At 41.4% G+C, this 16,589-nt stretch overlaps 1 protein-coding gene across 3 annotated transcripts in view; it reads left to right on the forward strand.

Moving 5' to 3' along the window:
• Positions 1–16,589, forward strand: part of LOC139184054 (adhesion G protein-coupled receptor E2-like) — a 1,114,856-nt gene that overhangs the window by 1,074,910 nt on the left and 23,357 nt on the right. For 2 of the 3 annotated variants that reach the window (XM_070792641.1, XM_070792640.1), the window contains exons 2-12: positions 286–339; positions 872–991; positions 3,922–4,068; positions 5,481–5,534; positions 5,823–5,957; positions 8,333–8,379; positions 8,477–8,554; positions 8,963–9,140; positions 14,064–14,171; positions 14,356–14,576; positions 14,762–14,941. In XM_070792641.1, coding sequence (XP_070648742.1) covers positions 286–339; positions 872–991; positions 3,922–4,068; positions 5,481–5,534; positions 5,823–5,957; positions 8,333–8,379; positions 8,477–8,554; positions 8,963–9,140; positions 14,064–14,171; positions 14,356–14,576; positions 14,762–14,941 — 1,322 coding nt within the window. The remainder of the gene's footprint in view (positions 1–285; positions 340–871; positions 992–3,921; positions 4,069–5,480; positions 5,535–5,822; positions 5,958–8,332; positions 8,380–8,476; positions 8,555–8,962; positions 9,141–14,063; positions 14,172–14,355; positions 14,577–14,761; positions 14,942–16,589) is intronic. The other variant, XM_070792643.1, reaches the window with a different exon arrangement.

Here is a 16,589-nt window from a genome sequence, read left to right on the forward strand (position 1 = left end):
AACATCAGCTGTTGGTCTATATATATTGCCTGTCCTTTACCTGTAGCACCTGATTTTTCCATGAGGACTGTGTCCGTTGCTGACTGACTCCTCAGGGAGACCCAAGACTCAGGTGAAAGGCTGAGTTCTTGATCCTGAGTACAGTACAGGAGAATATGACATGCCACTGGAAAGCTGAAGGATACAGGGCCCAGAAACACATCCCCAGGTGGCAATGGCTATGGGGACAGGAGATGAAATTGAGTGTGACTCTACTCTGTCATCTTTCTGTTTTTCTGCCCCCAGGATTCTTGATTCTGCTGTTTTTGCCGTTGGAATCCACATCCTTGAACAAGAAACGTAAGTTTGTTCAGCCAGCCCCATTAGTGACATAAGCTGTGGAGCATATGCTGAGGTCTGTGTCCTCTTACCAACAAAGGATTAAGAAAGTAGGCTTATGCTGAATGTAAGGTCCAGACACAGTTTTATGAATGTAAGAGAAGCTATTCCTCCACACTCCAACATGCTCAGAAGTTTTTGTCTCTTCCTATTCCAAGAAAGGGCTTCCCAGCTGACTCAGTGGTAAAGAATGTGCCTGCCAATGCAAGAGACACAGGTTTAATTCCTGGATCATGAAGATCCCCTGGAGGAGGAAAATGGCAACTCACTCCAGCATTCTTGCCTGGAGAATCCCCTGGAGTCTGGTGGGCTAAAGTCCATGGGGTCACAAATAGTCAGACATGACTTAGTAACTAAACAAAAATAACTTCCAATGGAAGCCATCCCATCCATTCCTTCCCTTCCTCTATTATTAGATCACCAGTCTGAAGCAGGCTTTGTTCATTCCTTGACAATTCCTTGACCTCTATCCCCACTGCTTCTTCCCTCACAGCCTGTGCTTGGTGGTGCCCTCCAAACCCTCCATGTGTCAACACTGATGCCTGCCGCTGCATTCCAGGATTCAGTTCTGCATCTGAGGACAGCTTCACCAGCCCCTTGAAGAGTTGCCATGGTACAGAGCCTTGGGGTGGTGGAAATGCTCAGGCAGATTTGGGGAGAGGCTGTGGTACATCTAGAGCATTCAGCTCTGAGGGCAGCACAGAAGCACTTTGTTGAGAATAAGAAAGGAGACACTTTAAGAAAGCATGAAGGAAGTGAGCAGTCCCAGAGGAGCTGCAAATTTAATTGATACCAACAATGGAAAAAAGTCCTTTCCTCCACATCATCACTAACACTTGTTCTTTCTTGTCTTTTTGATAATAGTTATTCTAACAAGTGTGAGGTGATATCTGGTTTTTATTTCCATTTCATTGATTGGTGATATTGAACACCTTTCCATGTACCTGTTGGCCATTTGGTAGTCTTCTTTGGAAAAATGTCTATTCAGGTCATCTACCCATTTTTTACTCAATCACTTTATTTGGTTCTTTTTTTTTTTTTTTTTTTTTGCTATTGAGTCATATGAGTTCTTTATATATTTTGGATATTAACCCCTTATGTATGTATGATTTGTAAATTATTACCTGATATTGTAGATTTTCTTTTCATTTTTTGGATAGATTCATTTGCTGTACAGTCTTCCCTGATAGCTCAGTTGGTAAAGAATCTGCCTGCAATGCAAGAGACCCCGGTTCAATTCCTGGGTCGGAAAGATCCTCTGGAGAAGGGATAGGCTACCCACTCCAAAATTCTTGGACTTCCCTTGTGACTCAGCTGGTAAAGAATCTGCCTGCAATGTGGGAGACCTGGGTTCGATCCTTGGGTTGGGAAGATCCCCTGGAGAAGGGAACAGCTACCCACTCAAGTATTCTGGCCTGGAGAATTCCATGGGTTGTATAGTCCATGAGGTGGGACATGACTGAGTAATTTCACTTCATTTTGCTGTACAGAGCTGTGTAGTTTGATGGAGTCCCACCTTTCTAGTTTGCTTTTGTTGCTTTGCTTTTGCTGTCAAATCCAAAAAAAAAAAAAAAAAGTTATTACCATGACCAATGTCAAGGAGCTTATACAGTATGGTTATTTCTATGAATTTTATGATTTCAAGGTAGCCTGATTTTTGTAATTAGCAAATTCAGCCTCAAAGAGATTGAGTGATGTCCAAAGTTATATAACTAATAAGGTAGTAGAAACAGACTATGTCTAAAGCCAAGGAGTTTTTATTCTTTAAAAAAATAGAACGACAAAAGGAAATTATTAAACATAAAGTTAAGATGAAAACTTTTGTTATGGACATTTTACTGCAATTTTTTTTAATGAGGGAAAAGAAAATTATATGATTTTTCATCAAGAAATATTCTTCATCTGCTCAAAATAGTCTGAGTTATTGGTAATAAAATAAATTATTCCTAGCATATTTGAAACAATGAGTGAAAAAAAAAGAAAAAAACCTACAATATTCTAGAATGCTAGAATTCTGGGTGATCCCCCCCCCTTTTTTTTAACTTTTTCCCTATTTTCTAAGTATTGATGTATTATTTAAAATTTGGGAGAAAGTAAATTTTATCAAAGAAAGGAAAAGATGTTGCAATTACTGCACAGCCCTTACTTGACCCTGGAAGTATCCAAAAGATTCCTTTGTGAACTTGCATGTGTGTGTCTCAGGGAGATATGCAGACTCTTGAACATGGAGAGGAAATCTGGCTGCTGCTATAACTGGATTCCAGCTCCTTCCTTGGACTACACTTGTCAGGCTGAGGAGTCTCCCATCCTCATGTCTTCTCCTTCCAGCACTCATTCCCATATGCCCCCACTCACTCCTCCCTATCCCTCAGCCTTTAATATGGGTCTCCATCTGAGAGGAGGAAATCTCAGTGATCAGATGGGGGCCAAACAACAATTCCTCAGGTGTGCATCCCTCCCCCTTCATTCATATCCTTATGTTAATACTACCCACAACCTGGATCTGGGGCCTTAGAAGGGAATGTCAAAAGTCTGGATAAAAAACTCTGACCTGGGAAAGACCAGTTGTCTACCCTGACTGATCATGGCCGTGTGAGTCCTTCCAGGCTTTAAACGTCTTTGACCCCCTGACTGGAAGGAGATCATATATGTACAAGAGCCAAACATTCTATTCCTGCATTTTTACTAAGTTGCTGTTGTTTTTAGCATTGGTGCCCAGCACTTGCTCTATGGTTCCCTGACCTATTCCAAGGGGACCTGGCTCATGGGCACCTTTCCTCCTAAGTTTAGGAACAGGGAGAGGTAAAATGCCAGAGAACACCTGCAGTGACTCAGCTGTGAGCTTCTTCCTCTTTCCCATGCATAACAGGTTCTGATAAAATGTGATTTCTACAGAAGTGGAGAGAACAAGTCTCCCCCAGAGACATCCTGGGGAATCTCAGGAAGTCTTAACATGAGAGCTGGGGGAGTGCTTGATGAAGATTGTGGGGTGTACTAGGACTGCTATGACTAAAATGGAGGTTGAGGGGATCAATGGGTAAGAGCCTGATCACCTACCCCTAACCTCAGCTGTAAATGATGGGTATCATTCTGGACAATTCCCCAGCCATGACTGCCTCCATTTCCTCAGCATCTTGGGAAGTCTTCAGTGTCACTGTCACTCACAGTTAGAAATGACTGGAGCTCAAATGCATGTCCCTGATAATGCAAACAGCAACCAAGAGGATGGTCTGGAACCAAGTCATTTTTTCTGTCTACCCCAAAAGGCCTGCAGAGGGGAGGCAGACCTCCTTCCAGTCCCCATATGACACAGCATAGTGTTTGAATCAAGGTACATGCAGATAGTCAGAGAGCAGGGATGAGCAGAACAGTAAGCCAGCTTTCTGGAACAACTGATGCTAGTTCAGCCTAACCCTACAAGAGCTAATGAGGAGCTGAGTCAGTTCAGTCTTGTGTCAAGATCAGGACGGAGGTGAGTGCCATGTGAATTCACAATGGAATTCATATCTTTGAGAGGTGACATTTTGTCCTGTTGTGTTCCAGACATCAACAAGTGTGGACCATCATGGAATGTGTCCTATGGAATATATGCAGACTGCCAGAACTTTAACAACACACAGCTTCATTGCAGAGGAAAGAGAACTCTTTCTGAAGAAGAATTTGAGAATGAGTGTACTACGAAAATGTTTGGTAAGAAGGAACCCATTTCTTTCATTTCCTCATTCATTAAGTTTGGCCACTTACTCTAGGCCACAGAGGTCTGTTCTCAGCACCTACTGGTATCCCCTCTCTCTCCAAACCCCAAGGGTCAGAACCCCACATAGAGTGTCATTTCTGCAATATTGGATGCCCCCTTGACACTTGGCATCTTATTTTCTCAAATAAACAGAAGAGTGGTATTCAAGGCATTTCAGGAGTTGTTGTCCAGTGCAATGAGTCCCAGGGAATTATCTGTATTCTTCATCATTAATTGCCAAGATGAGACCTTTCTCACCTGGATCCCATACAGATTTGAGCAAGCTAGGGGTCTTTTCAGACTCTTCTAGAATGATGGACCTGAGAACTCTGTCTAGAAATGTTGGAAGGGGGATATTCAAGGGTGGTCCCATCTTCCCCAGCCAGCCCTGCCCCTGGGTAACCTTACCCAGTTCCTTGGCCACTCAGCCTTTGTCTATTTCACTATGCAAGTATCCACCATGCCCCTGACCAATAATTTCTATTAACAAGCCTATGGGAAACTCAAATGACTGGGACCGGGAGGATGTTATGTCACAATGGGTAGATGGCATGAACCACACCACATATACTCAAAGTGGCTCCCATCTGGCATAGATGGAAAGAGAGAGTGTCACTGGGCTTCATTGTCCTGGCCCAACTGTCTACTTAGGAGGTCAACAAAGGCCCTACATTGACTCAGACCACTTGAGCCTTGCACAGAAGGAGCCCACAAGTTTGCATCCCTAGCTAGATGGCCAGGACAAAGAAGACAGAAACACCAGCCACTTCTCATCCATCAGCACCTGCTTCCTTCTTCAGGCACCCAGCCCTCCCACAAAGCTGGCCTCACTCAGATGATGAGTCTTACCATTTCATTTCAGTTTGGAAAACGCCTTCCAAGGGTACAGGAAATGGATCCTCACAACACCAAGTCTGCATGGATGGAAGTAGACCTCCATTGTATCCCCAGTCTGGTCCCCAGTGTTCAGGAGCCTCTGGCCTGTTCTGGCATCATCTTTACACACCTCACCCTTTCCTGAAAGCTTATTGATGGTCCTGGCTCAGCGATGGGTCTTGGACCAACTTCATGGAGCTAGAATCTGAGCTAGCACAGATGGGAATGCACTATTCTTTCTACAAACATGTAGCACATGAGGTCCCACAGGGGCTGTCTATCAGTGACTGATCCCTCAAGAGGCCTGAGAAATGGAGGGGAAGTGTTGATTTCTTGATTCCAAGTAAAGTACAGGAGCCTCAGGAATGTTGCTCAGAGTGATGGGCTATAGAGCCAGAGCCATCCAGTAAGAAGGCAAAGGCCATGGGTATAGTGGTTGCAATTAGAGCTCAACTCTCTCCTCTTTGTCATCTCTGTCTTTCTGCCACAGAACTGGAGCTACTACTGCTGGAGACAATGAACACTGCAGTCCAGAACCTTAAAAGTGAGTCTCTGCACCCAGCTCCATTGGTGACATAAGCTTGAGAGTGTATGCCATGGTCTGGGTCCTCTAACCAATAAAATTGGGAAAGGAGGTTTATTCTGCAAGAGTATCCTCTAAGGATACTAACAGCTGTTACTCTTCCCCATTACATCCAGAGTTTTCTGAGGCTTTTCACTTCTAGTGGCAGCCATTCAACTCTTTCCTCCCCTCCTCTACTATTGGGTCTCTAGCATGCAGCTGACTTCCTCAGTTTCTTGGGTCTTCTGACCATGATCTTCATCCACACAGCTTCTATCATAACTCGTTGTGCTCAGTGGTGCCCTCCAAACTCCAAATGTGTTGATGCCAACACCTGTCGCTGCATTCCAGGATTCACATCTTCAACTGGGGAAGTCATCACCAGCCGCTCAGAGACTTGTGATGGTACAGAGGCTTGGGAGTGGCATTAACTTGTGGGTGGCATATGCTTGGGGGTGGTGTATAGAGATTGTGGGAGGACACAATGGGACCTCCAGAGCCCTCAGCCATTGGAGCAGCTCAAAAGTATTTTAACAAGCGTAACATAAAAGTGACAGCACAGGAAAGTATGAGGGGACTGGGTAATCTTGTTTTCATGATCAGTTGGAAGAGGGCTGAGAGCCAACACAGCAGAGCTGGGCTACGACACAGGCTCTTTGACAGTTAGGAAGTTGTCTTCCTCTCTGTGGATTATTTGCTAGTTTGTAAACCAGAGGTAGTCGTACCTACCCCATATGGATGAACTTAGATTTAATATTTACCTTAGTTAAGAAAAGCTAAAGTTTCAGTTCAGTTCAATTCAGTTGCTCAGTCATGTCCAACTCTTTGCGAACTCACAGCATGCCAGGCCTCCTTGTCCATCACCAACTGCCAGAGTCCACCCAAATCTATGTCCATTGAGTCAGTGATGCCACCCAACCATCTCATCCTCTGCCGTCCCCTTCTCCTCCTGCCCTCAATCTTTCCCAGCATCAGGGTCTTTTCCAATGAGTCAGCTCTTCGCATCAGGTGGCCAAAGTATCAGAGTTTCAGCTTCAACATCAGTCCTTCCAATGAACACCCAGGACTGATTTCCTTTAGGATGGACTGGTTGGATCTCCTTGCAGTCCAAGGGACTCTCAAGAGTCTTCTCCAAAACCACAGTTCAAAAGCATCAATTCTTTGGTGCTCAGCTTTCTTTATAGTCCAACTTTCACATCCATACATGACCACTGGAAAAACCATAGTCTTGACTAGATGGACCTTAGTGCAGAGAAAATTGTCAACACATGAGAGCTATTATCGTCATTCATAGTGTTACACTATTATTATTATTATGGCAAAAAGAAAGGGGGGAATAAATGAACCAACAGAAGGAAAGAAACTCCCAGGAGGAAGCTCAGGCTCTCTCACTATCTCAAGCTCACCAGGAACTCCTCCTCACTGACCATTGTGGTTTCCCACATCAATCCTCACAGCAGACCCAGGATGCTAGCACACTTAGATTTTTTCCCCACCTTCTCCCAGTTTGCCCAACTGTCATATTTTATTCTAGGAGTTTTACATTTTCAAGGCAGAATCTTTTTTTCAATAATCATATTTGGGCCCAAAGAGCTTAAGTTATATATCCAAAGTCACACATTTAGTAGGGTCATAGAACCAAGATCCAGATCTAAAATTTAAAGGCTTTATTTTCAACAATAAAGGATCATAAGGGAAATTGTATTGCTTGAAAAGTTAATAAGATGGTAAATTTTATGTTTTATCAATTTTACCACAATACTAAAAAGTAGGGGAGAATTATATAGTTTTTACAAGAAATAATCCTTGTCTACTGATAAAAGTTTTTGATGGACATTTATTGCTACTAAAGAAAAATATTCTTAATATGTGCAATATGATGAGAAAAAAATTTTGAAGAAATTTCCAGGGATCTGTGTAATGGACATAAGAGTGATTTTCTTTCTTTCTTCTTTTTTTTTCATGTTTTAAATTATCTTTGTTTTCCAAGTATCCATGTGTTACTTAACATTTTTTATAAAAGTAGATTTTATCAGATTTTGTCATCAAAAAAGGTCTTTGACTGATGTTCAGTCTTTCTGTCACTCTAGAGGTATTCCCAGAGTTTCTTTGATGCATTTGTATGTGTATCTCATGGAGATTTGTAAACTGCTGAACATGGAGAAGAGATATGGCTGCTAGTCCCAGCTCATTCCTAGGAGCACAGTTGTCAGGTTGAGGAATTCCAGATCCTCATATCCTCCCCTCCTCACACCCCATTTCCACTATCCTGCACTCAATTCCATCTCATCTCATCAACCTTTAAGACAGGTCTCCAGCAACTGCCACTATCTAAGAAGACAGGAAGAAGTCTCAATGCCCAGTTAGAGGTTGAACTTGAATCCCTCAGTTGTGCATCCCTCCTATATCTTGTTCTGTCTTACTGCAGACCCTCCACCTGGGTCTGGGGCCTTAGAAGGGAAACCCTTAGGTCCAGAGATGAGGACTCTGATCTGGGGGGACCAGACAGCTGCCCTGACTCATCATGATGTCATGAGTCCTGTGAAGCCATAAAGTCTTTGGTTCCCTAACTGGAATATACAGGATCAAGCATTCTGTTCCTTCTTTTTGATTCATTCTTACATTCATGGTTCTTCTTAAACTGTTACTCCGAGGAACCAAATATTCAGGGATTAATGTCTGGGATGGTACCTGGCCTGACCTGACCCCAGATCCCACTCACAACATACACACACACAAATGCTTTCACCCCTAATGATCCACTGTACTGTTCCCTGCAGAGATCTCCATCCACACCTGGACCGCACCCTCAAGTATCAACAGCTCGGTGAGTGGCCCAGCAGACAACATGCAACAGGAAATCCCTCCATATAGCCCACCTATTTCCCCCAAGTTCTAACCTCCTCATATTCTTCCCCCCCAAGATGCTCTCCTGCTTCTTCGAAAGAGTCCAGAATCTTAGGGAAAATGTGGAGTCAGTCCCTGTCCAGGACACTATCCAGGTAAGGGTAGGACCCAGGGAGGCAGGTGGAGGCTTCCCACAGGTCCTGTGGGAAAATCTGATCCAGGAGGAGATATCTCAACATAATGGCACACTGCTCCGAGGCCCTGCCTCTCCCAGGGTGGGTGGGAAGTATGGACATGTGTAGTCACTCCCACAGGCACCTTTTAAAAACCTTTAATCTTGCAGCCCCTGAATATTAGGTTTGCATCATCCTTGGCATTCATGTACAAGATTGACCTCTGAATGGCTGGATTCCAGATGCAAAGACCACCCAAAGAATCCTACCTGGCACTGCCTTTATCCCTCAAACAGTTTCCAATCTCTGTTTTCTGTGAGTGAGTGGGTAATGGCTTCATACAACCTCTCAGGTGTGTCATCTACTGGCTCTGTGTCCTTATCTCCACAGAACCTCATACAGGGGGTGGATGAAATGCTGGAGGCCCCCCGGGACCTAGAAACCTTGCCCAACTCAGAACAGCACCTTGTGGCCTCTAACCTGCTCACTGGCCTGGAAACTGTCTTGAGAGGACTGAGCAAGTCCCTGAACAATGAGTCACTGCACTTCAGTTCACCTTCAGGCACAGGTAATTACCTGGAACAGCCTCCAGGCTCCTGCTCTGCTCATTGCTGGTTCATTCCTTTCCCAACCTCACTAGAGCCCAGTGACCAGGGTTGTATTTCAAGTTGACCTCATAAACAAAAATAAATTTTAAAAAATAAATAAATTATTGTGCTAAGCAAAACAATAAGACAGAGGAAGACAAATACCCTGGTTTCTCTAATGGCTCAGATGGTAGAGTCAGCCTGCAATGCAGGAGACCTGAGCTTGATCGCTGAGTCAGGAAGATCCCCTGAAGAAGGGAATGGCAACCCACTCCAGTACTATTGTCTGGAGAATCCCATGGACAGAGGAGCCTTGCAGTCTACAGTCCATGGGTTGCAGTGTCAGACACAACTGAGCCACTAACATTTTCAAAAAACTATACAAACACCAAGGTCATCAACATAGAGAACAAATTGGTGATTGCCAGAGATGAGGATAGCAGTACAGGAAATGGTGCAAAGAAGTCAAAAGGTACAAGCTTCCAGTTAAAAATAAGTTACGGGAATGTACAACATGGTAACTATAGTTAATAGTACTGTACTGTGTATTTTAAATTGCTATGAAAGTACATCTTAAAAGGACTTACCACAGAAAAATTTGGAACTCTGTATGATGACAGATTTTAGCTAGTTTTTGTGGTGATTGTTTTGCAATATATTCAAGTATGGAGTCACTATACCTGTCAATTATACCTCAGTAAGAAAAACATAAATGAATAAAATTATATACAATATACACTTTCATTGTAAATAAATTATGAGCATAAAAATAATGATAATGAAAAGTTTAAGACAAAATAGAAATGGTTACAAAAGGGAAAATTTTTAATTTGGAATAACATAACTTTCTCATGTTATTTGTCATGTAGGTATAATTTGTTTCAATTGAGTATTTGTTTTGTTTAGCACAATTATTTATTTATTTTTTAAAAATTTATTTTTATTTATAGTAGTTTCAGGAGTACAGCATAGTAATTTGGTATTTTTACAGAATACACTCCATTACAAGTTCTTACAGGACAATGGCTATATTCCTTATCCTAAACAATATATCCCTGTTGCTTATCTATTTTAAACATAGCTGCTGCTGCTGATGCTAAGTCACTTCAGTCGTGTCCAACTCTGTGCAACCCCATAGACAGAAGCCCACCAGGCTCCCCCGTCCCCGGGATTCTACAGCCAAGAACACTGGAGTGGGTTGCCATAGCAGTTTGCACTTATTAATCCAATAACCCTAACTTGCCCTTCCACCCTACCATCTCCCTTTTGGTAACCACTAGTTTCCTTTCAATATCAATGAATCTGTTTCTGTTTTGCATATATTGGTTAATATTATTTTTATATTTCACATAGAAATGATATACAGTATTTGTCTTTCTCTATCTGGCTTATTTCACTAAGCATAATACTCTCTAGGTCCATCTACAGTGTTGCAAATGGCAGAATTTCATTCTTTGCTGTGGTAGATTAATATTCTATTCTACATAATCACCACATCTTTTTATCCCATTCCTCCACTGATGGACACTAAAGTTCACAATTTTAATCAAAGTGTAAAATCTAGTAGCATTTAGTACATCATAAGGTTGTAATCTGAGAAGGCAATGGCACCCCACTCCAGTACTCTTGCCTGGAGAGTCCCATGGATGGAGGAGCCTGGTGGGCTGCAGTCCATGGGGTCACTAAGAGTCAGACACGACCGAGCGACTTCACTTTCACTTTTCACTTTCATGCATTGGAGAAGGAAGTGGCAACCCACTCCAGTGTTCTTGCCTGGAGAATCCCAGGGACGGGGGAGCCTGGTGTGCTCCGTCTATGGGGTCGCACAGAGTCGGACACGACTGAAGCGACTTAGCAGCAGCAGCAAGGTTGTAATCATAACCTCTATTTACAAAACAACTTCAACTCTCCAAAAGTAAAAACTGTAGCCACTAAGCAAACACTCCTCAATCCTCTGTTCCCCTGGTACCTGCCAACCACTGATTTGTTTTCTGTCTCTATGAATTTGCCATGCTGGAAATTTTGTATAAGTAGAATTAAAGATATAGACCTGAATGTCTAGCTTCTTTCGCCTAGCATAATGTTTTAAGGTTCATCCATGTTGTAGCATGTATCAGTATTTCATTCTTTTATGGCTGAATAATAATGTATTGTACATGGATGTACCTCCTTTTGTTTATCCATTCATCCATTGATGGACTTTGGCTGACTGCCACCTTTTGACTGTTGTGACCAAAGCTACTATGAATGTGGTGTTTCTTTTCTGTGCACCTCACAGCATATGGGAAGTAGGATCTTAATTCCTTGACCAGAGACCAAAGCTGTGTCTCTTGCATTGGAAGCATGGAGTCTTGGAACTACTGTACCACCAGGGAAGTCCCTGTAGCATAAGTTTTGGTTTGAATAACTGTTGAATAAAGTTCTTTGGGGCACACAATAGGGTGTAAAATTGTTTGGTGATGTGGTAGTTCTATTTTCAGCTTTTTGAGGAACCACCAAACTAGTTTTCCACAGTGGCTATTTCTTCATTTTACATTATCAACAGCAATGTATGAGGGTTCCAATTTCCTCATCCTCAGCAACACATTATTTCCATTTTGCTTTCTTTTTCTTGTAGCCATTCTAGTGTGTGTCAGGTGATATCTCATCATGGTTCTATCTGCATTTCCCTAGTGACTAAGATGTTGAACCTCTTTTCATGTCATTGTTGAATTTGTCTATATTTTATTGGAGAAACATTTTATTGGAGAAAACATCTATATTTTATTGGAGAAACATTTTTCTTTCTTTTCAATTTCAATTTTTTACATTTGGTTGTTAAGCTATAAGAGATCTTCATAGATCTTAATTTAGATCCTATCAGATATGTCTTTGCAAATATATTCTCCCATTCTGTAGATTACCTTTTCACTTTTTTGTGGTCTTTTCACTTTAATGAATAGATATTTCCATTTTGATGAAGTCCATATAATCTATTGGCACTTTTGTTGCTCCTGCATATTTTTCCATATCTAATAGTCCATTTCCAAATCCAAGGTCAGGAAGAGTTACTCATGTGTTTTTGTCCTACTTGTTTTAGTTTTAACTTTTAAATGTAGATCTTTGAGCCATTTTGACCCCAATGGGTCTTTGACCCATTTCTTTATTAAAATTTATTGTATGAAGTAGGTCACTGAATTCCTTTATTGCTTGTGGAAAGCTGGATGTCTCAGCATCATTGTTGAAGAGATTTTTCTTTGCCCATTGATGGTCTTGACACCCCTTTGTGAAAATCAACTGACCATAGATGCATGGATTTATTCCTGGATCCTCAGTTCTGTTCATATAGCAATTTCCCACCATTTTGAATACTGTAGGTTGGCAGTAAGTTTTGAAATCAGAAATTGTAATGCCTCCAAATTTGTTTTTCACCTTTAGGATTGCTTTGTTTATACAGGTCACTTGCAATCCATTATGGATTTTAGGATGAGCTTTCCATTTCTGCTGAAAATTAATTTAATGATGTCAGAATTTTGATACAGATTGCATTGAATTGATAAATCATTTTGGGGACTGTTGAGATCTTAATATGATGGTTCTGATCCATGACCACAGGATGTCTTATGATTTATTTAGAGTTTCTAATTTCTTTCAACACTCTTTTGTAGTGTTCAATATACAAGTCTTGAGTTTCCTTGGATAAAAATTTTCCTTGTATTTTGTTGACTATTTGTGTATCTATGTTCAAATTGACATTGATTTATTGGGATTGCTGTGATGCATTATCTTGTTTTGTTCTTGTGATAATGATGGTCTCATAGAACTATTTAAGTAGAGCTATTTCTCTTCTATTCTATAGAAAAGTTTACAAAGGATTAGTATTAATTCTTCCAGAATGCCTGAGAGCATTCACTATAGAAGCCATCTGTTCTGGTCTTTTCATTTTGTAAAGTTTTGGATACTGATTCAATCTACTTATCTGTTACTGGATTGCTCTGATTTTCCATTTTCTTAAATCAACTTTTTGTATTTTGTGTCTCTAGGAATTTCCCCATTTTATTTAGGTTGCATTTCATGTTGTTGAATAATTGCTCATATGTTCTCTTACAATCCTTTGTAAATTTAAATGATATATGTATATACCACTATTATTGTACCAAATGATATTGCTTAAAACTATAATATCATTATTTATGATATACATTATTTATAATATACATTATTATAAATATTATTTATATATCATTGAGAAAATGATACATAATCATTTATATGATTGCATAATCATATAAATGATTATACATAAATATCATATGATATGTCATATGATTTAGATATTTTGACATCATATTTAGATATCATGTAAATCAATGATAAAAATATATCATTTCCTGAGCTACCACAGAAGCCCATATAATATACATTATGTAATATATAAACTGTCTACATATTTATATAATATATTAAGGGGCTTCCCTGGTAGCTCAGCTGGTAAAGAATCTTCCTGCAATACAGGAGACCCTGATTTGATTCCTGCATCAGGAAGATCCCTTGGAGAAGGGATAGGCTACCAAGACTAATATTATTGAGCTTCCCTAGTGGATCAACAGTAAAAGTTCCAATATTAATCCAAAGTTTACAATGCAGGATACCTGGGCTCGATCCCTGGGTTAGGAAGATCTCCTAGAGGAGGGCATGGTATCCCACTCCAGTATTCTGCCTGGAGAATCCCCATGGACAGAGGAGCTTGGCAGGCTACCACCCATAGGGTTGCAAAGTTTTGGACATGATTGACCAAATAAGGACAGCACACAGCACATAATATATTAAAATACTTATTTTTATGTATGCAAATAATGGTAGTATGTGTACCATCATAGCCACAATTACTAATCTAACTCCCTTCTATAACCCTCACAACTCAGAAATGTCACTGAAGGCACTGGATAAAGAAGATAAGAATGTCACTTTGATTCAGAATAACATAAAGATGATACTGATCTGGGATGCAGTGCATGAATCTAATGACTCAGGTAATGGTTGTGGCAGGGTACAGATCCCTAGGAATTCAAAATGGAACATGATACTCAAAGAAGCAATAAACAGAAATGTATACTTTAAAGGGAACTATGGGTAATGGTGGGGCCACAGGGAAATAGTTCATTAAAGGAGGAGTCATGGATACCCCAAGATATCAACCTTGCCTTTGTCCTGCAGGTCCCATTGTGGTGGGCCTTGTCTCCATACCTGGGATTGAAAAGTTGCTGGATAAAGTCCCCCTGATTGTGGATGCTGAGGAACAGGCAGTTCCACATGAGACACATGGGGAATTGCTGCAGGAAGTTCCCCCTATCCTGCTGTCAGATGTCATATCTGTTTTTATCAGCAACAGTAACACACAGAACCTCAGTTCTCCAGTCAAATTTGTCTTCAGACATGTGAGTCCTGGGGGGATGAAGATGTGGGTGTGGGAGAGACCTGAGTCCTGGGCACAGCCTTTGTGCTTCAGGGATGTCCATCACAGGTGCATCATATCCCAAGGAAATTCCATCATGAGCTAGATTTGGGTCAGCATTTCTGAGCAACAGAACCACCAGCTCAAACCTACTTCCTGTTTCTACAGTCAAGGACCTCTGAAACAAAGGGGAAGGTGCACTGTGTCTTCTGGGAGCAGGGCCAGAATGGAAGTGGTCATTGGGCAACCAGAGGCTGCAGGATGATGGACAACAGAGACGACAGCACCACCTGCCAGTGCACACACTTCAGCAGCTTTGCTGTCCTCATGGCCTACTACAATATGCAGGTGACACCCCTCAGAGGGGCTGCATTCAATATCTTTATGTGGAACAAATTCTAACACATGTTAAACCTGAAAAAAATGCTGTCTCCCAGTTATCGCACGTCAGTGACCTGGCATGGTATAGCGGGGATGTCTGCTCAAGTTCTTCCAAGGCTGAAATCATTCTGTCAGCTTGGGCTGAATTCTGATCTGAGGTTTGCAGTCCTCCTCTAACCCTCTAATTTTGGGCACAATTCAGTTCCTTGTGGTGGTAGGACTGAGGTCTTCTTGACTTCCTATCTGACAACAGGTGTCCGTGTTTAGCTCTTAGGGGCTGTGGATTTTCTCCCTGGGACTTGGAAACAACGAACCTGAAAGAACAACACTCGGACAGTCTCTTGAAAGGACTGACAAATTTATTTCTGCAGTCGAGCCTTTTTATAGAAGCAGGAACAAAGACCTTAGAGTATACGGCCAGCAGAGCACATACAGGGTTAAGACATAATCAGTAAAAGATATTTCAAGGACAGCACATTCTAAATGACCCAGGTGTTTATCCCATGACCCATTTTCTCAAGCAACATCTTTAATATTATTAAATCTTGGCGCCGAGCATAGCTAAAAGCAGGAGATGTTTTTCAGCTATCGCAAAGCCTGAGTACTTCTGGCCCTCTGCCATTTTCCCAAGGACCTTCTCCTTCAAGGCTATTTTGCACTGCACTTCCCAACAGGGGCTACCTGCATTTCTTCACATGTGGACCTCTCTTGGGAACTTTAATACAGTACAAAAATTAGTTTTATTCAATAAGCCAAACATTCTCAAAAGTTAAAGTGCATCAGAATCATCTGGAGGGCCAGTTATTTATTTATAAATATTTCATTCTTAAACAAAATTGAACATAGAGACATGCTGCAAAAATAAATTTGGTGCTACCATACTCAATTGCTTTTTACCCAGAAGCACCTAATTTGCAGGTTTTAACATTCATTTTCTTCATCCTTTTTGCACCTCCCTCTGTCTTTCTCCCTCTCTCTCTTCACCCAGACTTATACTAAAAGGAAATTGGGAGATATTTTTTCCTTGTGCTCAGGTATTTAGGATGATTTCCAAAAAGAAGCAAGCTTCCCAGGTGGCTCAGTAGTAAAGAATCCACTTGCCAACTCAGAAGACGCAGAAGACTCGGGTTCAATGCCTGGATTGGGAAGATCCCCTGGAGGAGGAAATGGCAACCCAGTCCTATATTTTTGCCTGGAAAATTCCATGGACAGAGGAGCTTGAGGGGCTACAGTCCTTGAGGTCACAAAAAGTCAGACATGCCTGAGTGACTGAGAACACATGCACACCAAAAAGAGGCAGACATTATCAATTTTAAGCTACAGCCAACATCCAAGCATAGCAGTTTTTCTCTTTTACCCAAGAGTTTAGCTCTAAATCTGTAAGGATTAGTGGCCAAACATGAAGAAATATTACAGGGATAAACTGTGCTGAATTAAGAGTTGGGAATTGATACCTGGACATCATGACAACAGGTAGAGACTTTGTCATAGATCATTACATTACGGGGATGGAGGATGGTGCTCAAAATGTAGCTTCTTGCCTCTGTGAACCTATTGAGGTAACTGAGAAGCTTAGTCATGCTCAAAAGTCTAGAGGGAAATAAACACTTGTGAG

Source organism: Bos indicus, chromosome 7 (genome assembly GCF_029378745.1).
Source record: "Bos indicus isolate NIAB-ARS_2022 breed Sahiwal x Tharparkar chromosome 7, NIAB-ARS_B.indTharparkar_mat_pri_1.0, whole genome shotgun sequence".
In the NCBI taxonomy this organism is placed as follows: Eukaryota; Metazoa; Chordata; class Mammalia; order Artiodactyla; family Bovidae; genus Bos; species Bos indicus.